This window comes from Equus asinus, chromosome 13, assembly GCF_041296235.1.
Source record: "Equus asinus isolate D_3611 breed Donkey chromosome 13, EquAss-T2T_v2, whole genome shotgun sequence".
In the NCBI taxonomy this organism is placed as follows: domain Eukaryota; kingdom Metazoa; phylum Chordata; class Mammalia; order Perissodactyla; family Equidae; genus Equus; species Equus asinus.
In genome coordinates this window covers 42,189,909-42,214,697 of record NC_091802.1, presented here as the reverse complement: position 1 = coordinate 42,214,697, position 24,789 = coordinate 42,189,909, and the positions used below count along the sequence as shown (strand labels likewise).

The following is a 24,789-nucleotide window of genomic DNA, read 5'->3' as shown; positions in this document are numbered from 1 at the left end:
GACTCCCTCCTGGGAAGGCTGGAGTCACAGGGGGACGACCCTCTGTCAGCAGAAGCATTTCAGAGATTAGACCAAGTCCCTACCGCATCCCTTCCATCCCCCTCCTCCCTCCTGGGCGGGTTGATTGTGGAGGTTAAGAAACACTGGCAGCATCACAGCATGATTAGTTGTTTATTTCATTAAATGATTAACGAGGCTACATTGTTTCCCAAATGAGTGTCTAATTTGTGGGGGGAAACAGCTGCAGAGGAGGAAGCTGGGTCTGACTCCTGCATCTGGGGTGGGGGTGGGGGTAAGTTCTCCTCCCTCCAGCCCTCTGGGGCCTTTCAGGATCCAGGAACAGCCCCCTTCCCCCCTCCCACTTACTGGGCTCCTCAGCCCAGGGGCACAGCCCTCTCCCAGAAATAAAATATCTGGCAACCCAGACCTGCAGAGGAGACCAAAATCTGTTCCTGGTCGTATTGGAGATGTATTAAACTTTGGGGTTCCTCCAGCTGATTTATCTTCCTAATTATGTTTGCTTTAGGCAGATATTGAAATGCGTTTGCATTCCCTGAGCGCAGCAGGAGAGGGAGGTTGGGAAAAGAGAGGGAGCACAAACGCTGAGCTTTGACGGCTACAGGCTTGAGCCTGCTTTGTACCAAAGTCCAGGGTGAAGTAGAGAAGCCACGTGGCCAAAAATCCCAAGTCAATGGTATGACAGGTCCCTGTGGGGGACGGGTCAGTCTTCTGAGACCAGACTGAGAGCCACCTAGCTGGGCCCCAGCCTTCTCCAGTACCCTCAATCCAGGACTCAGGGTCCTTGAGGAGGGTCTCAGACGCCCCTAACCAGGTCTCAGTTTGAGGGGGTAGGGTGTCCAGGGCCCTTGAAGCTGTCCCAGAATCCTTGAGGGGACTGGTTGAGATGGACCAGGACAGGGTCCTGTAGGAATGGGAGGAAAGGGGTGTCTGATGAGCCAGAAGTGGGTGGGATTTCCTTTTCTCTCAAGACTGGGCCCTGGCATAGGGAAAGGAGAGGCTATTTTGAATGACACATCTCAGAGCTGAATCCCCTAGCTTCATCCAGATAACCATCTATCCAAAAACCAAATCTGGTCACTTCATTCTCTGCTTGGAATCCCTGGTGCCTCCTTACATCCTCAGAATGAAGTCCTGGTTCCTTTGTGGGCCCTGCAGTGACCCTGATGTACGTTCCCAGCCTCGTCTTCTGCCCTCCCCGCCATGGCAGCCCCAACAGTGCCATGCTTTTTCTCATCTCCACGTGTTTGCACATGCTGCACCCTCTGCTCAGAGTGCCTTTCCTACCCCTTCCCTGCCTGGCAAACTCCTCTTCAACCCTCAGGACTGGCTCAGACTGGCTCCCTCAGGCAAAGCACAGTCACACCTGGGACACCTCTCTTCCCTGCTGGGCTTGCCTCCAGAGCACAGAGGCTGGTCCTTTCAGAATCCCAAGCTAGTGTCTGGCATACAGTTGGTGCTCAGTACATATTTACTGAATGAATGAAGGAGGGATGGGCTGTGAATTAGGGGGATCCCAACAGATGGGAGGGTAATAAGGTCCGTGTTCTCTCCCAGTGTGTCTGGAAGAACTGGCTGGGGCTGGGGGAGGGGAGGGGAGGGCTAGGGATGGTTCCTGGGGGAGAATGTCACTGAAAAGAGGCCAGTGGGACCAGAGCCAGAGAGGGAATACAGGACAATGTGAAACCAGACTCCCGAGAAAACAGACCAGCACTGTCTTTCCTGACAACAAGCGCTCCAGCCAGCCCCTCCACCGGCTTTCCTTCTCCAGGGGGTTGGGGGTGGGGGTGTGACCCTAAACTCACCGCTGATGCTCCTTCCAAAATCATCAAGGAGCTCAGGATGGAAAGAGGGCAAGAGCCCCTGCCCTCACCTCCGAGGAGACCCCAGAATCAAACTACTGTCCTGTTGGGAAACTTCACCCTGCAGAGGGTTTACTTCTGTGCTGTGGAGGCTTTTGATGCCCTCCCTACCCCGACAATTCCCAAGCCACCATCAGATTGATTCCAAGCTGGGGGTGGAGATGGTGAACCAGGGGCCTGGACCACTTCAGCAGGTCCCCTCCCACACTAGCAGGGGGCCCCAGCTGGGCTGAGTAATGAATTGCACATCAGTCCACTTTAAAACCCCCTAATGGCCTTAGGATTGTCTGGCTCATTAACTGAGATGAATATTCCCAAGATATCTCACTCTCCCACCTCTGGCTCCTAAATGGACACCACTGATCCAGCCCATGGCTTTTTCCTCTGCTCCATCAGTAGGCATAGACAGGAAAGGCCTCCCTGAAATGTAACTTTCCTCCTGCTGCCAGAAATTGGTAGATTGGTTTTTTAGAAAGCAATAAAACTAAAGCCACAGTCGTTTTCCATGGACATGGGCTTTATTTGGGGACTCTTGGGGAAAGGGAGGGAGGGAGCTAGGACTGGTGGGTAAATGGGGGGAGGGGCTTCTTAACTTGCTTTTTAATTTGGTGCCTGTTGCCTGGAGGTTAGAATGAGTGAGAACAGCTGTAGAAGTGAAAGGAGAGGAAAAGGGAAGGTCATCGAATGGATACTTTACTTAGGGAAGGAAGCCAGGACCAGGATATGGGGACTGGGGGTGGGGAGGGAAGCCACCCTTCATCTACTGAGACTCAGCCAAGGTCACTGCTTGATGCTAGCTTCTCCAACCCCACTGCCCCATCCCAGCTCCCGGCCCAGATGCCTGCCCTTTGCTCCCTCTACTTCCTGTGGAGAGGAGGGGGATGAGGATGTGGGGAATGGTGGCAGTCTTCTGCCTCCAGCTCCCCTGCCCAGGAGAATCGCTCACTCCGCGTGCCCTGAAGTCCCAGCCAGAGTCAGGAGGTCAGGAAGCCCAGGTGCAGGCAGGGGACAACTGTGCCCTTCACCACCCTTCTCACATTCTGCTTCATTCTGGCCCCTCACATGAGGTTGCAGCTCTTGGCTCGATCCTTGTGTATCTCGCCCTCGGTCCCATTCCCGTTCCCGTTCCCCAGGTCCGGCCGTCCTGCCAGCTGAGTGGATCGCTGCAGTCCCCGGCGTGAGTCAGTACGGCGTAGCTGCCTTTGGCCACGGCCAAGGGAGGCCACTGTGGCCACATGGAAGACATCCCTGACGCTGCGCTCAGAGGACCGGGAGGAGCACTCCACGTAGGACACAGCCCCCACTTGCTTGGCCAGTACAGTGCCCTGGAAGGATGGAGTGCATGGAGGAAGTTGTGGGGCTTAGCCTGCAGCTCAGCAAGAAGTATGGAGGCTGAGGCCCGGGAGGGGTCAAGAGATCAGGCCAGAGGTCACAGGCCAAGGCAAGGGATGAGCCAAGTAGGGTGTTTCCAAATCAGAGATCTAGAGGGACAGAGGTAAGAGGTCTAGGCTGAGACTAGGTCAAAGGTTAAGGGTCCCACCTGCTCATGTGTAACAGGGATAAGCCTCTGCTTGGACAGCTCCCTCAGTGTGGCCAGGTCGGTCCGCATGTCCAGTTTACAGCCAACCAGCACAACCTTGGCATTGGGGCAAAACTCCTGAGTCTCCCCTTGCCACTATTTGGGGAAAGAAAACAGAGTTATGGAGGGGTAGAAGGAGGCACAGGGTGAACTCTTGCTCCACATCAGGAGGACGCTCTTCCTCACAGCATGCAGAAACCATGCACCCCTCTGCACTCTCTCATGTGAGCAAGGAGGTGGGAATGGTGGGCTTGGGCTGAAAACAGGATGGGGTGTGGAAGAAGGGGAGGGAGGGAGGGGTAGGGTGAGGCTGTAGGATTGGGGGTCTTGCTTCTACCTCGGGGGCTATGAAGGGTCTGCCAGCCTGGAATCTTTCCATTCCCACCCCCTTTCCCAAATTTCTTCTGGGAATAGACCAATCCACCTCCCAGCACCCCCCACCCCTGCCTCCCTCCCCTCCCCCCGAGGGAACCGCCTGGGAACTGGGGCTGCCTTAGCAGACTTCTGTCCATTCACCATGGGCTTTTCTCATGGAAATAGAGGCCTTGAGAGAAGACTACAGGACCTTCCTTAGCTCCAGGAGCAGCATTCCTATCCCCTCTATCTGGGGCTCCCACACCCAAGGAGGTGGGGAAAGTGGATAAGGAGTCCCTTGAGTGCTTCTCCCTGTTCTCCTCCATCTCCCCCAGATGCAGTATCCAGCTCTGAGGACCGATTTCCAGGAAGCAGGGGTGGCGGGGAAGGATGAGAGCTTCACGCACTCTCCAGCTGATGGCCGTGCCCCAGCTGTCACTCTGCCCTCCTGGCCCATGTTGGGCCAGGACCATGGTTTCCAGGTCCCCTCAGTCTAGCTGTCCTGCTTCCCCAGGCTCCCACCTTCTTGAGGACACTGTCCAGTGTTTCTGGTCGGCTAATGTCGAAGCAGATGAGCACAGCATCTGAATCAGGATAGGCCAGAGGCCGGACATTATCATAGTAAGAGGAACCTGAGAGAAGACAGGGAGGGAGGGGACAGACAAGGGTCCTGAGCGGGTGGGAGGCCTGGAAGGGAGTGGGAGACCTTAGCAATCCTGGTCAAGGGATGTTAGGAGCAGAGAATGGAAAAGAACAGTTATTAATACCCATCGAGAAGTCTGTGTTTCTCCAAGGAGGGGAGCCGCCAGAGGCGAGGTTAAACAGCAGAAAACAGCTCTCCACTTCCCTAGAGGTTTCTCTAAAAGTAATCATTCTTAATTTTTTTGAGTCTTTGAGAAGCTCATGAAATCTCCCAACATTCTCACAAAATTTTGCATGTGTTTTCCGGGCTTTGACAGACATCTTCTAAAGCCCTTCAGGGGAGCCAGTAAAAATAAAAACCCTCCTCCTTTTTTGGAGGAGGGGGAGGGGCAGAGCTCTCCCACCCTCTTGGGACTTAATCTCAGATTTCTATAGTTCAGTCTAGAGAAGCAGTTGCCCACCCCCCAAAGAAATTCTAAATGTCTTTCCTAAACCCAGTCCTATCTCCTAAGAAGCACGTTCCAAAACAAAAGCCATTCCCTCCCAACTTTCCCAGGTGGGTGGAATCCAACTGAGGGGATCGGATACTGGGCTTTCTCCTTCAGGACACGGTTTCTATGTGTCTCACAAGCTCTACCTCAGTTTCCCTGGCTTTAGCCGAAAATTGATTTTCTTTCTTCTTGGAATTGGATGGATGGGCTGAGCTGACCTGGTGCCTAAGGGTCTAGCCAACGGAGGGGTCAGGGTGGGGGCCTTGGAAGTCAGGGTGACCCCGAGGACTTGACTACCTGAAGTGTCCCACATGTTGAGCTCAATGCGGCGCTTGTCGATCTCAAAGCTCGCGGTGTAGTTCTCAAACACCGTGGGGACATAACTCTGCAGACACGGATGGGTCAAGATGAGAGCCTCCAGTCCTCACCCCAGACAAATGCCCTCCTCACTCCCACGCCCCGTCCAGCCCAGACCCTGGACACAAGTTGGTCCGGCGTTGGGCAAAGGGGAGATACCGAGAGGGGCTGCTTCAGCGGAATCTCTGCTAGGCTCCCAGACCCCCTCCCGATCCCTTCAGCCCCTAGTTAGTCCCCTCTCCGATGCCCAGGACCCCCGACATTCCCCTAGCGCCCCCTCTGGGATAATCTGGTTCCCCCAAACCCCATTCATCTCACCCTGCTCCCCAACTCCTCCCACCCCAATCCTCTGCAGTCCCTCCAGAGCCCCCAAAGCCTCCCCCGGCCCTCCGAGCCCCTCTCTCTCTTCTCTGGTTACCCTAGCACCCATTTCCGTCCGTCCTCTGGTCCCCAGTCAGCCACCCCCGCTGCCTCGGCGCCCCCCTCTCAAGAAGCGGGTCCCTCACCCCTGGGTAGGCGTCCTTGGCGAACACCTGCAGCAGCGCTGTCTTGCCGCACTCCGCGTCCCCCACCACCACGATCTTGCAGCGGCCGCTCTGCCCCTCCATAGTCCCGGCTACGCGCCGGCCCCCCGCGCAGCCCCCCTCCGGGGCCCCGCTGCCGCCTCCCCCGCCGCTGCAGCTGCAGCCTCCCGGGCCGCCGACACCGGCATCTCGCGGGCCCGCGCCGAGCCCACGCCGGGGGCCGCGGCCCCCCCTCCGCCCCGCCCCCAGCCCGGCGGCCGCGCCCCCGGCCCCGCCTCCTGCCCGCGCAGCCGGGGGGCGGGGCCCAGAAGGGCTGGGCGGGGCCCAGGGAAACTGAGGCCCCAGAGTGCCTTCTGGCGCGCTGGTGTGAGCTTAGGAGATCCCGCTGGTTTGGGGATGGCTGAGCCGGGCTGATTTGACTGATTTGACATCTCTGGGGATGAGGACGGGGCAGAGTTCGGGCGAAGTTCTGAGGGTTAGGGTGGAAACCCCACACGCGCGAGGCTCGGCCTTCTGCGTGCCCACTCGTGCACGCCGGTGTGCTAGTGCGGACACGCGCGGGGGCAGCCATCCACTTTCTGAACAGGAGGGGGCGCGAGATGGTGGAGAAAGAAGGGAGAGCTTTTGGTTTGGTCTCCCTCCTTCAGTCTCACGTCCCGGCAGGGAGTCTTGGGGATATGAGGGTATGGACTCCAGCACACCCACCGGGACACGGTGACATCATGGCTTTCCGTCCCCATGGCAACAGACGGCCTAGTCTGGGGCTGTAGTGATTTAACGGCGAGCCTGGACTAGCAGGGAAGCGTGGATTGAGTTTCTCCAGTTAAACGCAGGGTGGAACGTTTTGGGGGAGCTGCGTCCTCTGGTGGATTCTTCGGGGAGACAGAGAAGGGGAGGAAGTAGAGGAAGATAGAACTGCCCAAAGTGACAGCGCAGCTGGAGCCAGAGACAAGCTCTAAAGTCACTTCAGGCTTGATCTGGAGTCTAACAATAATCAAACTACTGTTTTGCATTTGTATGGCATCTTTTACCTTTTAAAGACTTTACTTTTCCTTTTTCTCCCAACCCTCCCCCCACCCCGAACATAGACGTGTATTTTCAGTTGTGGGTCCTTCTAGTTGTGGCATGTGGGACGCCGCCTCCGCATGGCCTGACGAGCGGTGCCATGTCCTGGTGCCATGTCCGCGCCCAGGATTCGAACTGGCGAAACCCTGGGTCGCCGAAGCAGAGCGCGCGAACTTAACCACTCGCCCGCGCGGCGGCCCCCGGCCCCTATCTTTTACCTTTTAAAAGGGCTTCTTTAAATCGAGGATACTTGATTTAATTTTATCTTTACCCTGTAAAGATAACGAGAGCAAGCAACATCATCACCACTTTACAGACGGGATAATTGAGGTACGGAGCTTTAACAGAGTCAGATGGAAAGTTTTAAAGACTCGATCTCCCTGCTCCAAGTTTGCCACTGCAAGACCATCACGGAAGGGGTCACATATGGGTAGAGTCAGAGCCTGAGGAACAACCTGGTAGGGTTTCGGCCCACAGGTGGCCGACTCCCCAAATCTGATGTAAGCTCAGGTTTTGGGATCTTCCTTCAGACCGTCCCTTAACATATTTTTTTAACTAGCATAAGGCTTACTATGAATAAATAAGTAAATTAAATCGCGGTCTGCGTGACGCAAAGAATGCCCTCGCGTAGGTCCGTCCCGAGACTTTCGAGTCTCCACTTTTCGCGCTCCCGCGGCACCCGCACGGGGGCCTGGCCCTTTAAGTCCGCGCGCGAGGCCCCGCCTCCGGCCCGGCGCCCCGCCCCGCCCGCTGGGAGTCCGCCGCCGCCGCTCGGCCTGACGCGCGCCCCGCCTTCCCCAGCTGCGCACCCTCGGTCCAGCTGTGCGCGCACGTCGGGAGTCCCAGCCATGTCAGCCGAGAGAGAGGTAGCCGAAGCGGCCACCGTGGTGGCAGCGGCCGAGGCAGGAGCCGGAGAAGACGCCTCTTCGCAGCCTTCGAACGCTGAACCAGCCAGCGATGCCCAGCCGCCCGCGGTCTCCGAGGGGGCCGCGGCCGCGTCGCCGCCGCCGCTGCGCTGCCTGGTGCTCACCGGCTTCGGCGGCTACGACAAGGTGAAGCTGCAGAGCCGACCGGCTGCGCCCCCGGCCCCCGGGCCTGACCAGCTGACGCTGCGCGTCCGGGCCTGCGGGCTCAACTTCGCCGACCTGATGGCCCGGCAGGGGCTATACGACCGGCTGCCGCCGCTGCCCGTCACTCCGGGCATGGAGGGCGCGGGCGTCGTGATCGCCGTGGGCGAGGGAGTCACCGACCGCAAGGTGAGTGAGCGGGCCAGCGCAGGACCGGACGGGGAGAGGCTGCTCAGGCCGCGGGGCAGTGGGGCACGAGTGGGCGGGCGCAGGGGGGTGTGGCAGGGCGGGCGAAATTGGCACGAGCCCGGCTAGACGGGCATGGAAGGCGTGGGAGAAGAGCCTGTATTCTGAGGCTTCTGGGGAACTGGATTTATATTTAAAGGTGGTGGTGGGAGGGTGAAGATAGAGTTATCTCCCCCTCCCCGACCATTTTTAATTGTGGCCGCCGCCCAGAAGCGGCGGTGGGGGGGAAAACAATAAGGCGCCCGCGCGCATGCGCACAATGCGCCCCCCCCCACATCCCCCGCCCTACCCCGGTAAAACCACACCTGTACCCCTGCCCACCAATCACTCCCCGGGTAATTGTGGTCTGTGACCCTGAGTGACGATTAGTGCCTCTTTCCCCGAGGGAGCTGGAGCTATGTAGTCGGGGTTGGGCGGGGGCGCATGGCCGAGCCAGAGCCCTAGTCACATGCAGCCCCGTGGTCTGTGGGGGTGTGAGGCGCCGCTCTCAGAGCAGGACCGAGGAGACGAGGCACACCCATCATGGAGGAGAGGGAGCCTGCCACCCGCCCCCCACCCACCCCACCGGCCTTACACTACCGTCTGATCTTGGGGTGGAAGAGAGCGAGATTGGGTCCTTGGATCTTTGTCTTGGGCTCTCTGTCTCCCGTGACTGCAATATCTCCTCCTCCAGTGACTCAGCCAGCGGGCCACGACCCAGGGCTGCCTTTGGGAACGTTTGGGCGGAACGTACCTCTGCCCTCTTCACAGAGGACTTTCAGAACCCCTGGCGCTGCCCATTTGGACTGGGGTAGGGGGTGTGGCACCGGGAGCAGGTTAGCCCAGCTCTGCCGGTCTCTTTCTCCTTTTCGTTTATCGTTAATCTTGGGCACAACCCCGGACACCAGAGAGTTCCAAGTGACCAACTTTTTGAGCGACCTGGGGTGAGGGCTTCCCACCTCGTTTGTTTAGGGGTTTCTTTTCAAATCAAGCCCCTGCAAGAGTCCCCTTAGACGCAGCCTTCCTCTTGCTGGTCCTGCCAGTCCCAGATCCCAGAGCTGGAATTCTTGGATTTATTGTACGTGAAAACATGTCCTCCTTAAAGGGCTTCTCCCTGGATCCAGCTCTGACCCCACCCTTTCCACTGGCTTCTAAATAATCCCACTCTTGAGAAGGTGCTAAGAGGAATTTTTTTTTTCTTTTTTTGGTGGAGGAGTCCTAGTTCACATTACTGCTGAAGGCCACCCACCTAACCTCCCCTCCCCTCACTTTCCGCTTGGTAAATACAGGATATCCTGTCCAGAGCAAGAATCTGATGTAAGAGGCTGGATTCTGTGGGGAGAGCCCTCCCTCCCTCCTGATATCTGGGCTGCGGGGGGACCATGACCATGCCCTCTGGTGGGCCGAGGGGTGAGCATTAGCCCGGATAAGCGAGCCTTGTTCTGGGCCAGACCTGGAACTGGCCACAACCTGGACTGACCACTGTACTTTTCCCAGCTCTGCTGGGTTATTTCCAAGTCTGCGGGTACTCAGTCCTGGGGTGAAATGCTTCCGTTCCCCAGACCTCACCTCGGGCCAGTGCTTGTAGGGGAAGATCCCAGCCTGCCCTCAGTGCTCCTTATCAGTGGAGTGCGGGGGCTTGAGAACATGAAAAAGGAAGTGTGTTGGAGTCCCATCCCCCTTCCCCATGGATTCCCAAGTCTGGGTAACATACAGAATTCCCATCATTCCTGGCAGGGACCAAGACAGACCGGGATTGTCCTGGAACAGCACCCACACCTCCCTCTCCATGCTCTTCAGAGAGCTAGGAGAGACCTTCCTTTCTCCTGAGCCTGCCCCCTTTCCCGTGTCCTTCCGTTGACCCCAGTTGCTAAGCTGGAGGGAAAGGTTCTGTTTTCTTTGCCCACTTTCCCTCCTGCAAGGACGCTCTCGTGCAGGTGGCTGAGTCTGGGGGGAATTGCCTCTTCCTCGTGTGTGGGACTGTGTGGCTCTCCTTGTTCATCACCTCTCCCCCATCTCTGGGTTAAGGTGTTTTCTGGGCCCCCAGAGCTGGCTCAAATGCTTCTCCTGAGGTGACAGCACCCAGCCCCAAATGCTCAGAGACCTTTCTCTTCATTTTGGTATGGCCCTCATCACATCCTGTCTTCTTCCTTCAGTTATTGGATTGGTGACCTCTCCTTGCTATTGGTGTTGTCATTATTGTAATTATTATTAGCTAACACTACTAAGTGCTTACTATGTGCCAGACATTGGGCTAAAAAATCACTGAATGATTTTTTTTGCTACTTAATCCTCATAACTGCTCTATTTTACATAGGCAAACTGGGGCTCAAAAAGGTTAAATAATTTTTATTTGCCCAAGCTCACACTATCAGTAAACAGTGGAGCCCTTTTGTTTTTTAAATTCTTTTTTAAAGATTTTATTTTTCCTTTTTCTCCCCAAAGCCCCCCAGTACATAGTTGTGTATTTTTAGTTGTAGGTCCTTCTAGTTGTGGCATGTGGGATGCCGCCTCAGCGTGGCTTGATGAGCGGTGCCATGTCTGCGCCCAGGATTCGAACTGGGCTGCCAAAGTGGAGCGCGTGAACTTAACCACTTGGCCATGGGGCCGGCCCCCTGGAGCCCATTTTTTAACCAAAGCAGTTTGATCTCTTCCACAGTACTTCATGCTACCCTAACTGTAAGCTTCTTGCATTCAGAGATTTTACACAATAGTGAAGTGTAAGAGCTGTAAAATGGAGACAAGGATAGGTGATGATGCAGGGGCCGGCCCTGTGGCGCTGTGGTTAAGTTCGCACATTCCGTTTCTCGGTGGCCTGCGGTTCTCCGGTTCAGATCCCGGGTGTGGACATGGCACCGCTTGGCAAAAGCCATGCTGTGGTAGGCGTCCCACGTATAAAGTAGAGGAAGATGGGCATGGATGTTAACTCAGGGCTAATCTTCCTCAAAAAAAAAAAAAGAGCTGATGTAAAGATTAACAGAGCACTTATATTAGGGCCTAGCACTCAGTAAAGGTAAGTGGTTATTGTTTTTGATGATATTAATATTATTATTACAATGACTGCTGCTGCTGCTCTCTACTGCTACTTCATTGCTAGGAAGAGGGCCTTGTATGTAGTGGAAAGTTCTAAATCGCCAGTGGGTGAATGAATGAGTGACTGAATGATGCTCTTCTTCCATTCTTCAAGGTAGGGGACCGGGTGATGGTGTTGATCCGGTCAGGCATGTGGCAGGAGGAGGTGACTGTGTCCTCCGCCCAGACCTTCCTGATGCCTGAGGCCATGACCTTTGAGGAAGCCGCTGCCTTGTTGGTCAATTACATCACAGCCTACATGGTCCTCTTTGACTTTGGCAACCTACGGCCTGGCCACAGCGTCTTAGTACACATGGCTGCAGGTGACAAGCCCTCTCCCTTTATCCCCCCTCCTTACCCCACCCAGATTTCCTTCCAGCCCTCTCCTTGCAGCCTGTCTGGACTGTTGTCATGGCAACACCAGGCTGCCGGGGCCTATGGCACCCAGAGGCCTCTGCAGTATTGTTGCCTTGGTAACATTCAGGCACCAGGTCCAGTCTGGTGTGCTATCTACAGCAACGTGGCCTTGCCCAGCACCCCCCTCCTTGCCAGCCACCCTCCCTCCAATTCTTAATCATGGACGTTGGACATGGGATGAGGGGAGAAAGCCCAAAATGAGCCCAAACAAAATGAAAGTGATGGTCTGGGTCCTTGAGAGGCAAGAATGGAGAGTAGTGGCTGGGTGACTCCATATGCACTCTTTATGAAAATGTCTTGCTGCAGGGGGTGTGGGTATGGCTGCCGTGCAGCTGTGCCGCACAGTGGAGAATGTGACAGTGTTTGGAACAGCCTCGGCCAGCAAGCACGAGGTGCTGAAGGCGAATGGGGTCACACACCCCATCGACTACCACACGACTGACTACGCGGATGAGATCAAGAAGATCTCCCCCAAAGGTGCAGTCAGGGTATGGGAAGGGGTGGGATGGCATGGGACAGGGAAGGGGTCTCCAGATCTGTGGATTCAAATGCTGTTTCTGGTCCCCCTACTCTGTGACAGGAGTGGACATTGTCATGGATCCTCTGGGTGGATCAGATACTGCCAAGGGCTACAACCTCCTCAAACCCATGGGCAAAATGGTCACCTATGGTGAGTCACTGGGCCGGGGATGGAGGGGCGAGTGGGGCGAAGCAGCATGGGTCTGAGGGGTGGGCTGTAGGGGCCCAGAGCTTTGAAATGAAGAGGGAGCAGGGACTCAGGTATTCTGGAGGGAGCAGCGGGGTTAGGATGGTCCTGGCTGTTGCATTCAGATGGCTGTTTCCTGGGCGCAGCTACTGGCATTCTCTCACAAATTTTCATGCGAGTCGTAGTAAATTCTGTGCCCTTTCTATGCTCCTGTTTGGGGACAATTCCTGATACAAAATCAACCAGTTTGCCTTCCTCTGTCCTACCCTCCTGGGCTTCTTGGGCAAGCTGCATTTTCATTTAAAAAACAATTTCACTCAAAAAGTGAACAAATAAATAAAGATTAGAGCAATTTCTTAGTCAGCTGGAGTCCATCGGGGCCTGGTGGCCCACACCGGGTGGATTATCCTGGCACTCCCTGGTGCTTGTGTGGATAATGGTAATGGGCCCACAAGGGACAGACAGGCACAGATCCAGACACATGGGGATGTGCCTGGCACCTGGATTCACAGGCCGTGACTCCTCGTCCCTCAGGAATGGCCAACTTGCTGACGGGCCCCAAGCGGAACCTGATGGCCCTGGCACGCACGTGGTGGAATCAGTTCAGCGTGACAGCTCTGCAGCTGCTGCCGGCCAACCGAGCTGTGTGCGGCTTCCACCTGGGCTACCTGGAGGGTGAGGTGGAGCTGGTCAAGGGTGTGGTGGCCCGCCTCCTGGCTCTCTACAACGAGGGCCGCATCAAACCCCACATTGACTCCGTGTGGCCCTTCGAGAAGGTGAGTGTGATGGCTCTGCAGGGAGGGCCTGGGCAGAACCCCTGAAGGCTGGGGTCTCAGAGGTAGGATTTATGGGAAGAGGAGGGCTCACTCCTTTAGCCTGGCTCTTTGGAGGGGCCGGATGGCACTGGGAGCAGGGTCTTGTCTTCCTCTCCAGGTGGCGGATGCCATGAGGCAGATACAGGAGAAGAAGAATGTGGGCAAAGTCATCCTGGTGCCTGGACCAGAGAAGGAAAACTAGGGTGGGGGCTGGGAGACCTCAGACCCAGGAAGAGAGAAGCTGGGAAGCCACGTTCTGTTGGCCCCCAGTCTCTCGCATTTCATCCTCTGTCATAATGCTCTGCCCTCTCTCCCCACGAGGTCTCCGTGGTGATGACCTCTCCCCTGCCCTGTTCTTTCTCTTTAGTCAGGGCTGCCCCCTCCCTTCCACCTGCCCTCTGAAGAGGTTGGGAAGTGACCACTTGGATGTCTGGGCCCTGCCAAGGGGAGAGGGAGGGTCAGAGTGAGGCTGGCTGCTTCCTGCCCCCACCCTTTCCCCGGGCCTGCTGTGCTGCTTTTGTGCCAAGGTCAGCCAATCCCTTCCCGTCCTATTCTGTGTGCTTCCGCCTCTGCCTCATCTCTCCTCCTGCCCTTGCCCCACCACCTCCCCAAAGAATTGAAATGTCAGCTCAGGATGTGGGGCCAATTTGTGTGAGTCCAGCATGTCCGAGTCTCGCCCTAGTGTCCCTTCAACCTGGGCTAACCAGCGCCCACCTCTGAACTCTGTTGCCTCGTTGCATGGCCTCGTCCTCCATCCCTAGATTCTTAAGCACAACTGGGCTTCTTCCACCTCCAGGTTTTCTGCCACTCCTAACCAAGGTTGCCTCTTAGAACAAGGGCAGGAATCAGACCTTCTCTGCTAGGTCACGGCCCTGTGGGAGGGACACGAAGCCCCCCTACCCTTCACTGAGTTCTCTGAATTTGTTCTCAGTGCCTTAGCAATGGAAAAACCTGTGCTTGTATATGTGTGGGGGGGAGTCTCTGTCTCGGACCTCCTTCTCCACCCTTGTACTCCCCAGTGCCTTCCTTGTTCTGGTGGAGCTGGGATTTTGCTCCCCCCCCAGTCCCACAACACTGCCAAAAATCTGTGTGTGTGCCAGTGGGTGGGGGGCCAGCCCTAGCCTCCCGGGGTCTGTGCTATGTCCTGTCCCTGGGGCTGTCATTTCTCTATGGTGGCTGAGGAGAAAGAGGCTGGGAAGCTTTCTCAGCCTTGCAGATAAGTGTGGCATTTACCAGCTAGAGCTCTGAGAGGCAATGCTGTCTGTTTCTTATTCTGGGACCAAAGTAAAAATCAAAGCACATTCCCCATGTAGTCAGGGGAGGCCCACTGCCTTCTCATAGCAGGGAGGCAGCTTTTCAAACTCGGCCCTGAACTTTGTTTACATGGGTGGGGAGATGGAGCAGGGGAGTCAACGGGGTAGAGTAGGACCTGGGCCACTGGAACCAAAGTGGGGACTTCCTAGGGTAGGGGTGTAACTCCCTCTGCTCTCTGAGCTAGAATTAGGGAGGGTTATTGCCATTGTCAGTGGGAGGTGCGGGAGGGGCTCATCTTCATGAGGCCTACCCAAGTGAAATGCAATTTCTGCTTTTGTGTACCCCACCCCATTACCGAAGCTGCCTTTGTGTTTGTGTCAATAAAAAGCCAAACCCTGGGTCCTGGATGTTGCCTCTGAGAGTGGAGGGGAAAGTGAGCTCATGGAAGGACAGTGCTGATAGTGGAAGGGTAAGGTTTCTTCTCTCCCCCAAGCCTTCCGTGCCCAAATCAAGTTTCCTTTCATGGACTGAAATGAGGAAGAAGATCATGCCAAGCAGGCACTTTTACTGTTCCTGGGCAGCGTTTCACAATTCATTATCCCTGCCCGCTGTTGACTAGCACAGTCTCTCTCGTACACATGCACCCAACCCCAGCCCGGTTTGAGAACCTTGGCAGAGGGGTGGGGGTGTTGAGAAGGGTAGGCTCCTAGCCCGACTCAGCAGTGAAGACCGCCAGGCCCCGCTGTCCCTGGGGCACAACTGTCAGGGCCTCTACCTCTCCACCCCCGCGGGTGGGCTTCTGGAAGTGAATCTCCAGGATATCATGCAGCTCCGGGCCATCCAGGACGTCAGGAATGTTGAGCACCAGCACCGACTGGGGCACTGGCTGGGACCTGATCTAGAAAAGGAGCCGGGAGATGGGCAAAGGCTGATGAGAGTCGGGCTAGGGGCAAAGGTTGGGGCAGGCAGTGCCTGTTGGAGCAAGGGAGGGGGCAGGAGGCTTGGAGAGGCTGGCAGCACATAGGTCAGTGGGGTTTGGGGGCTCCAGTCCTTCCTTGGGCAAGTGTCTGGCAGGTAGGCAGGTTACCTGGCCCAACCTCCATTCTCCACCTTCCCACTTACCTCAGCCTTCTGGATCTCCCCACTCACGTAGGGAGAGACTCTCAGAGGGAACTGTTGCCGACCCAGTGGCACTGTGAACTGGCCAATCTGGCACAGGCGCTGGGCCACTGTGGGGACAGGGAGGGGTATACCTTTAGCATCAAGGGCTCTCCTCTCCCGGGGCCTGATGCATCTGCTCTAATCTCCCTGGCAAGGCCCTTACCTCCATCCCTAGTGAAGCCCAGCATGACACCCCCTTGCAGCAGTTCCCGAGTCTCCACGTCACCACCCCCGTTCCTGGTCTTGCCAAAGAAGATTTCCAGCTTGTCTAGCAGCTGCTCCTCACTCAGCTTGAGATTGGTAGGAAACCCGCTGACCAGCACTTTCCTATCACTCATCTGGCTGGACACCTAGAAGGAGACAGGAAGGAGTGGTCCCAGGCACAGCCCCACTCTCCCACACCCAGATGCATGGTGCCCCTGCATGTCCTGGGACCCCGCCATTCTGTCACCTGGATAGTGGTCACCATGGGCAGCTCCAAGGGCTGGACCTGCACTGGCAGCCGGCACTCTTCCATGTGGACCTTATGCTCCTTTTGTCGTACCAACTGCTGGGCCACTGCGTATGGGCAGCAGGTCAGTACTGGGAAGCCTCGCAGCCTCCCTCCCAAGGCTTCCCCAAGAGCTCACCCTTGGGGTCATCAAAAGTGACCAGAGCAGAGCCTCCAGGCAGAGGGTAGCAGATCCGCAGGTTGGAAACCAAAGTCTTGGGCACTTTCCTGCCCTGCTGAGTGTGTCCTCGGAACACCAGGGGGATCTCCGGCACTGGAAGTGGGACCTGGAGGTGGGTGGGGAGGTTGATGCAGCCTTTGAGGGTGGGAGAGTCCTCCGCTCCCTCCCAGGAGGAAAGTGTCTCCAGTTCCATATGATTGATACCGAGTGCCAGGGATGAATACATTTATTGAAAGAAGAACTGGATAAATGAGTGGATGAACACAGGTCAAGTCTGTACTGGCACTTGACATACAAGATCTTGGTTTGTCCTTAGCCAAGCCTGCGAGGTAGGCAGCTCCACTTTACAGATGAGAAAACAGGTTCAAAGAGTTCAAATAACATGCTCAAAGCCACACAACAAGGAAGTGGCAGAGACAGGAGGGAAACTAAGAATTCCTCGCCTTTCTACCAGGCCACATCCCCTCTCCCAGCTTACCTTGATTTGCGGGAAGTCCCTGTGCTCCTGTCTGACCTGCTTCAGCTCCTGCAGCCTCATCTTTAGTCTGGCCTGCTCCTCCTGAAGGGCACGGAGAGCCTATTAAAGCAGAGGGGAAAAATTAGATATCCACCAGCCTTTCCAGAGAATGAACGAGCCCAGGGGAAGGGGGTCTCTATTCTGGACTCTCCAGGAGCAGAGTTGATGTTCAGCCCAAGAACAACCCAGTCTCTTTCCTTTTCCCTCGGCTGGTCCTGGCCCACTCTACTCAGATGGCTGCCCTCATCTCCGTCACTCTTGAAAGGGCAGGAGCCTTTGCAGCAGCCATGGCTGGTTCATTACTGGAGACCTAGAGTTTAACAAACACTGATTGAGCTCCTGCTACAAAGTGCTAGGCACTGACAAGTGGCAGGCAAGGGTCCAGTCCTCAGGCCTGCACAAAACTACCCAAGACAGAGCATAACTCACATGACTGATTGTGGAGGACATTAGAGTTTGGAGGGACAGTCCCACAGGGGTTAAAATAACCAGGGAGGCCTCCAGTAGGAATAGTAGCTTGGAGTTGCAAAATGTCACCATTACTATTAGCTAACATTTAGTAATCGCTTACTGTTTGTCAGGCACTGTGCTAAGCCCTTTAGATGAATTATATCACTCAGTTCTTGCAACAGCTCTAGGAGATACGTACCCTCTTATTCTTTTTTTTTTTTTTTAGAGATTGGCACGTGAGCCAACATCTGTTGCCAATCTTCTTTTTGTTTTCTTCTTCTTCTCCCCCAAACCCCCAGTACATAGTTGTATACTCTAGTTGCAGGTCCTTCTGGTTGTGCTATGTGGGACACCACCTCAGCATGGCCCGATGAGCGGTGCCAGTTCCGTTCCCAGGATCCGAACCAGCGAGATCCTGGACTGCCAAAGTGGAGTGCGCAAACTTAACCACTTGGCCATAGGGCCAGGCCCCCCCATCTTATTTTTATTTTTCATATGAGGGAGCTCAGAGACATTAAGTGACTTGCCCAGAAGTCATTCAGCCCTAGACAGTCTGACTGTAGCCTGGTAATCTGGGCTTTATAGAGAAGAAATCAAGCCCAGAGTAAGGGAATAATTTACCCCACATCTCCCAGCTTGTCCCTTGACTGCGCCAAGTGATCTGGAGCAGATCCAGAGAGAGAGAGCTGAAAACAGGGGCAGAGAATGACACCAGGGATACGAATAAATGCACCTTTGTGGGATGCAGCAGACATTAGCTGGCGGAGCTAACCCCGTGGCTGGGAAGCCTGATAAATAAGGTCAGCTCAGAGAAGTGTGACTCACTTGGGAAGAAGGGACTCTGTCCTGGTTAGCTCTGTATCCCCAGGGTTCAGCAGAGTCCCTGGCACAAAACAGGCATTCAGTAAATGTGTGTTGAATGAAGGAGTGAAGTGAATGAATGACAGAATGGGAGCATATTACAGAGGGCATTGAAGAAATTCAGTGTGAGTTTGCTCTATTTTAAGCAGAGGAAAACCATGGCTTGACCAAATAATGCTGGTTTCTGAGTAGTGAGAAAGCTACCTCGTTCTTGTATTTCTGTAAACAAGGAGTTGCAAACTCAGTACCCCTAAGGGCCTGTTCGATGATGTCAGTGAGTCAAGGGAGCCAGTGCAGAATGATGGGGACTCTGATAAACTGGAGAGAGCATGTCCCCACTAAAGTGGCAACCTCTTCTCAGCCCTAACCAAGTTTCTACATGAGAATGTGGTTCCAGTATCCTATATCTTCCCATTTTTAAGGGAAAAATGGATTTTTCTTTGAAAAAGATGACTCAATTTAAAAAATATATGAAAAATGAAATATATTTTCGGGCTGGATTCAGTCCTGTCCATCCTCTTTTTACTTCTGCTTTAAGTCTTGATCTAATTATACATAACTGTTTGAAAATCTAGTCATTGGCAATGCTATTTAATAAACAGCTTAATACAAATAAATAATAGCTTCACAAAGAGAGTTTTTCAAAGAACCATTCAAGCAGGGGAGTTTGGATTTGATGTCAGTAGGAAACGGGGAACTAGTGAAGATTTATGAAAGGGGGAGTGAAATGATGGATGTGGGTTTAAAATCTTGGGGCCGGCCGGGTGGCATAGTGGTTAAGTTTGCATGCTCCACTTGGGCAGCCCTGGGGTTCACAGGTTTGGATCCCAGGCACAGACCCACACACCACTCATCAAGCCATGCTGTGGTGGTGTCCCACATATAAAAGCGGAAGACTGGCACAGATGTTAGCTCAGTGACAATCATCCTCAAGCAAAAAGAGGAAGATTGGCAACAGATGTTAGCTCAGGGCTAATCTTCCTCACCAGAAAAAATAAATAAATAAAGAGGTCAATCTGGCAATGATGGCAGGATGAACTGGAGCAGTGGGAATGGTGGCATGAGGAAAACAATCCCAGACTCCAAGGTTCTAGTTCCCACCAATGTGACAGGAGCTGACCTGGGCCTCTGGCTGCTGGCATGTACGCATGAGCACAGGTCGTGAGGAAAAGCCCCAGACTCTGTGGATGTTTGTGTTAAGGAGACAAGGGGAACAAAGTGGAGAGATGATGCCAAGGCTGGAGATCTGGGTGTTCCAGGGTCTGGTATAATGCCATTGACCCATCAGGCAAGGGGAGAGAGCCAGTGGTGACTGAGGGCCTGTGAAGTGCCAGGCACAGTTGGACTCCATCTCATTTCAGTATCACAAAACTGCCTCTTGTCTCCAACTCCCAACTGAAACTTCTCTCTTATAGGATCCTCTTAAGGACAACACAGGCTGATTGTAGTCACTTACAGGAATTCAACTATACACGCTATTTATTTACATAACGTGATAACATGTCTCTAAAGGCAAGCCAATGGCTATCTGGTACTCAAGTGAAAAAAATTGCGATTCCTTCTACATTGAACTCATTGAGAGGCTGTAGATTCCGGACACTTAGGGGTGAGTTAATGATTTAAGGTTAATTTTGACTACATACATTCTTCTGCCTTACTTGCCAAGTTCAGAACCCAACCATAAGATAAAATTTCATGCTATCTGTGCTCATCAGAGGAGCACTGGGAGGCAGTTGAACATACTGGTTAAGAGCACAAACTCTGGAGCCAGCCCTGCTGACCTAGCTGTTAAAGTTGGTGTGCTCCACTTTGGTAGCCCAGGTTTTTTCCCGGGGGTGCGGAACCTCACCATTCATCTGTCAGTAGCTATGTTGTGGCAGCGGCTCACATAGAAGAACCAAAAGTACTTACAACTATACACAACTATGTACTGGGGGCTTGGGGGGGAAAAAGGAGAGGGGAAAAAAAAAAAGGAGGAAGATTGGCAACAGATGTTAGCTTAGGGCAAATCTTCCCCTGCAAAATAAAAAAAGCACAAACTCTGGGGCCAAACCTCCAAGGCTCCTCTTGCTACTGCAAGACAATGGGCAAGTTATTTAACTCTCTGTACCTTGGTTTCCTCATCTGTAAAATGGGCATAATAGTGATTTCCACCTATGTGTAATTTTGTTTGGAACAGTGGTGCCTGGCTCCTAATAAGTACTATGTTAAATATTTTCTATTTTAATAATCTCCATTTTATAGATGAGGAACCCGAGGTTTGTCAAAGTTAACTAATGGGCCAAGGTAAGTGAAACCCAAGGCCACTGAAGACACAAAGGGTCAGGGACAGGACTTGGTGGACAGAACTCTGGGTTAGAGCAGCACGTGGTCATGGTCGAAGCCAAGAGGATGGAAGAGCTCTTTGAGGGACAGAGCCTTAAAAATCTAATCTTTGAAGATACCTAGTAAGGCTCAGGAGAGACAAAGGAATGCAGAGGAGAAAAAGGAGGCATGGCCAGGGGTAAGCAGGGCCAGGGCTAGGACTGGGTAGTATCGGAGACACAGAGGAGGGGGAAGGATGAAATGGAGCTGCAAGAAAAAGAGGGCTACAAGAAGTCCACTGGCTCACTGCTCTCTTGCTTACTCATTCACTCATTCAACAATGAGCAACTGAGCATCTATCATGTGCCGGGCTCTGGGGACACAGCGATGGACAAAACAGACAAAATTTCCTTGTGGAGTTTACCTTCTAGGGGATGAGCCAGACAATAAACAGAGTAAGTAAAATCTACAGTATGTTAGTGATAAGTGTTATGGATAAAAACAAAGTGGGGAAGGGAGGACAGAGAATTTTGGAATACAGTTTTAAATGTGGTGATCAGCGTGGGCCTCGCTGAGATGATATTTGATCATATACTTGAAGGAGAAGAAGGAGCAAGCCACGTGTACATGTAGGGGAAAGTTCTATGCGGAGGGAATAGCAAGTGCAAATGCCCTGTGGTAGGAGTTTGTCAGGTCTATTTGAGAAAAAGCAAGGAGGCCAATGTGGTTGGAGCAGAGGGAGTGAAGGGAGAGTGACTGGAGATGAAGTCGCAGAGGAAACTGGGTCTGATCATGTAGGGCCTTTGAGAGGACGTGAGGTGGAAAGCCATACGCAGGCTTAAATGTTAACAGGATTACTTGGTTGTTGTGTGAATAGACTGATGTGGGGAAAGGGCACAAGCAGGAGACCACTTAGGAGGCTTTGACAGTGTCCAGGTGATCAATGTTGGTGGCTTGGACCAGGTAGTAGCAGAGGAGGAGGTGAGGAGCAGTCAAGTCTAGATTGATTGAAGTTGCTGATGGATCAGAAATAGAGTATGGAAGACAGAGAGGAGTCTGAGATGACTCTAAGCTTTTTGGCCTGAGTAAAAGCAGGGGAAAGGAGCCATTCGCTGAGATGGGGAAGACTGTGGGTGGAAGAGATTTGGGGCAAGAAATTAGGCATTTATTTTGAACATGTTAGGTATGAAGTCCCTATTTGACATCCCAGTTAGAGACAGAGTGGTAGTTGCCTCTACCGATCTAACATTCAGGGACGAGGTCCGGGCCTGGAAGATAAATTTGGGAATTATCCATGCAGAAGAGATAAAGTCATAAAACTAAAAGGAATCACAAAAAAGTCACAAAACTAAATGAGATCAATAAGGGAGTGGGTATGGAGAGAGAGAGAGGTCCAAGGGCTGATTTCTGGGACATCCAACACTAAGAGGTCAGGGAACATGAAAGCAGCAGCCAAGGAGAATGCAGAGTGGCTAGTGAACCTGGAGGAAAGCAGGAGTGTGAACGCATTTCAAGGAGGGGGACCCAGCAGCTGTGCCAAATGCTGCTAACAGGCCCACTAAGATGAGGAATGAGAATTACCACTGAGACTGAGCAACAAAGTCCTCCTTATCATAAGGAAATGGTCAGAAGTTGATATACAAAGATTATTATTGTGGCTTTGTTTACAACAGAGACAAGAAATCTACATGTCCAACAAGAGAACAGCTAAATACATAGAAAATATTAGGTAGCAATTAAAGGACATTATTGAAGAACATTTAACGACATGGAGATGTGCTCATAAGCCAAAAAGGCACATTATAAAAGTGTATATAAAGTATGATCCCTATTCTGTTGATTTAAAAAGTTTTAATTCCTAAGGATATTTATTAATGCATTAAAAAACTGGGAAGATAGCTGCCAAAATGTTATTAATAGAGGTTGTCTCTCAATAATGAATTTAGTGTGCTTTGAAAAAATAGCTTCCTGAACCCACCTTCCTTCCTTCCTTTCTTCCTAATGTGTAAAGGCCCTGTAGGGGAGCAGTTTCAACAGAGAAGTAGGAGTGAGGTGGGCAGTGAATCAAGATAACCCTGGAGAACTGGGGTTCTGAAAAGGTTGGTAATAATATCAGGAACAAATATTACTGTGTGCTTAGTATGTGCCAAGCAGTGAGCTAAATTTTTACTGTATTCATTTATGGATTATGTAGTTTAATTCTTGCAGGTTTAAGTATCCTTCTGAAGCAGCGTTATCATCATCCCCATCTTACAGATAAGGGAATGGAGCTCTGACGTTAATCTTTAGAGGCTCATAAGTTGCCCAGGGCCACACAATTGGAGGAACCAGGATTTGGAACCAGGCAGGTTGGCTCTAGAGCCCGTGGTCTTTCTTACTGCATTTGAGGGGCAAATGAAAAATTTCCAACTGAGAAACCGAGAGGGGATGAGATTCCTTCATTCAACAGTTGTTTATTGAGTGCCTACTGCATGCCAGGCACAGTGCGAGGCAGTGGGGATCAATGGTAAACAGGCTGAATGGGGGACAGTCGTCCCTGGGCTTGGTCTAGCATGAGTAGGGGCGTTCACACATCAGGAACGGATGACGGCAGACAGGGGGAAGGTTAGCTCTTAGAGGAGCACTTCTTCCTCTGACCCTGAAGAGGGGCCAAGGTTCAGTTGAGATGGAAATATAAGGAGGGGGAGAATTTGTTTGGGAATATCGCAGGAGATAAAGCACATGTGTTAGCAATTCTTAAACTTTTAGAATTGTCATTAGAGCACTTCTTAAGCTTTTTGGGTCACCAAACCCTTTGAGTATCTAATGAAAACTATGGATTCTCTCTCCAGAAAAATGCACATTCACACAAGAATTCACCAGCTCCTGAGGTGCAGGTTATAGAATTGCTTTTGAGGCGATGGGTTAGGGGCCACACTCCACTGGGGAGAGGTAGTCTCAGCCGTGTCTCTCTCCAGACCTTCAGCAGGTCTGAGTTGGGCCGGCACAGGCTTGGCCACCAGACCCTGAGACACCTGCAGACTCCCAGGCAAGGAGTGTTCCTCTGCCTCTCCCCACCGACCCTTCCTCACTTACCATGGGTCTGCGGTCCCGTCGGCAATAGCTGAGGCTTCAGAGCAGGGCAAAAGTGGGAGTCTACAGCAACTCAACTCTTGCTTGTGCCTTCTGAGCAGCTTTGGTCTCCCCTAGCCAGGCCTGAAATATGTTTCTGAAGGTTTGCCTGCAGGCTCTTTGCCTTCACTTTCATTTCAGGGAAATCCCTGCCCTTCCGTGACCACGTGACCACGTGACCACATGCCCCCAGCAGGTTTCCCCACCCCTGGGAGGAGTCTCCCTGATCTTTGAAGTTCTAGGACTACACCCAGCTACAAGGTCTCAGGGGAAGCTACTCCACAAGCAACTGCAAACTAAACACTGGTCCCAACCAACCACTGGATCCCAGCACAAGCCTATTGCTAGCATTTGCTTGCTTTGTTAATATTTCCCCTAGAGCCTAGAATGATGCTGGGCACACGCCGACTTAATTGAATGAGGGGCTGGCCCCGTGGCCGAGTGGTTAAGTTCCCGCGCTCTGCTGCAGGCGGCCCAGTGTTTCATTGGTTCGAATCCTGGGCACGGACATGACACTGCTCATCAAACCACGCTGAGGCAGCGTCCCACATGCCACAACTAGAAGGACCCACAACGAAGAATATACAACTATGTACTGGGGGACTTTGGGGAGAAAAAGGAAAAAAAAATAAAAAATAAAAATAATTGAATGAGAAATGCAACTAGGACAGATAAAGCCCCTCCAAGTTCACAAGGCTGCAGTAAACAACTACAATTTATTGAGAGCTATGCTACGTGCCCAATACAGGTTCTACTTTACACAAATTAACTCCATCTTCAAGACAATCTCACAAAGTTGTTTCTATTTCTCCCATTTTACAAATTAGATTCTAAACTTCTGAGGCACTTTGGTGTAGGAATTTGCCCAAGGTCACATTGCTGAATAAAACATGTATCCAAACCGGGTTGGAACTGTTATTTGAACTTGGGCCCTGAGGCAGAGCGGAACTTGCTGAATCTTCAGAGGAAGGTTTAAATTCAGTTCCATTTGTGACTGAGTAGGCAAGGTACTTAACAGGAGTCCATCTCAAAAGAGATGCCCAGTGTTTTAAGGGTGAAGCGTGCACATGTGAAAGTACACAACACACTTGTTTCCAATATTTTCACCCAGTCCAGGATTTTTCTGCTAAGAATAACTTAGCGAGTCCCTTTCTCAACACCTCCCCACCATCCCAGATGGAAGTGTGCCAAGTGCAAGGCTTGAAAAATAAGCCTGTTTGAATCCTGGTTCCATCTAGTGACCTAGAAGCAGCTCAGCAGGAGAGC

At 52.9% G+C, this 24,789-nt stretch overlaps 3 protein-coding genes across 5 annotated transcripts; 1 reads left to right on the top strand and 2 right to left on the bottom strand.

Annotated features, from left to right (window-relative positions):
* Window positions 1-153: 153 nt before the first annotated feature.
* RND2 (Rho family GTPase 2) lies at window positions 154-6,074 on the bottom strand. Its single transcript, XM_070483303.1, has 5 exons — window positions 5,810-6,074; window positions 5,244-5,331; window positions 4,336-4,445; window positions 3,421-3,555; window positions 154-3,205 (listed from the first exon to the last, which is right to left on the bottom strand). The coding sequence occupies exons 1-5, from the start codon at window positions 5,909-5,911 to the stop codon at window positions 2,939-2,941; spliced, it is 702 nt and encodes a 233-aa protein (XP_070339404.1). The 5' UTR covers window positions 5,912-6,074; the 3' UTR covers window positions 154-2,938.
* Window positions 6,075-6,842: 768 nt separating this feature from the next.
* Window positions 6,843-14,846, top strand: VAT1 (vesicle amine transport 1). Its single transcript, XM_014833746.3, has 6 exons — window positions 6,843-8,148; window positions 11,372-11,579; window positions 11,980-12,150; window positions 12,254-12,343; window positions 12,914-13,155; window positions 13,313-14,846. Exons 1-6 carry the CDS (start codon window positions 7,510-7,512, stop codon window positions 13,394-13,396), a joined length of 1,434 nt encoding a protein of 477 aa, XP_014689232.2. The 5' UTR covers window positions 6,843-7,509; the 3' UTR covers window positions 13,397-14,846.
* A 135-nt stretch (window positions 14,847-14,981) lies between these two features.
* On the bottom strand, window positions 14,982-23,704 carry IFI35 (interferon induced protein 35). 3 transcript variants are annotated; one of them, XM_014833748.3, is made up of 7 exons: window positions 23,488-23,704; window positions 16,759-16,857; window positions 16,239-16,386; window positions 16,061-16,167; window positions 15,773-15,959; window positions 15,571-15,677; window positions 14,982-15,346 (listed from the first exon to the last, which is right to left on the bottom strand). In XM_014833748.3, the coding sequence occupies exons 1-7, from the start codon at window positions 23,488-23,490 to the stop codon at window positions 15,155-15,157; spliced, it is 843 nt and encodes a 280-aa protein (XP_014689234.1). In that variant the 5' UTR covers window positions 23,491-23,704; the 3' UTR covers window positions 14,982-15,154. The 3 variants fall into 3 exon arrangements, with proteins under 3 accessions (XP_014689234.1, XP_014689236.1, XP_014689235.1); XM_014833750.3 differs by having other exon boundaries at window positions 14,982-15,341; window positions 23,488-23,684; XM_014833749.3 differs by having other exon boundaries at window positions 16,759-16,839; window positions 23,488-23,662.
* Between the last annotated feature and the right edge of the window lie 1,085 nt (window positions 23,705-24,789).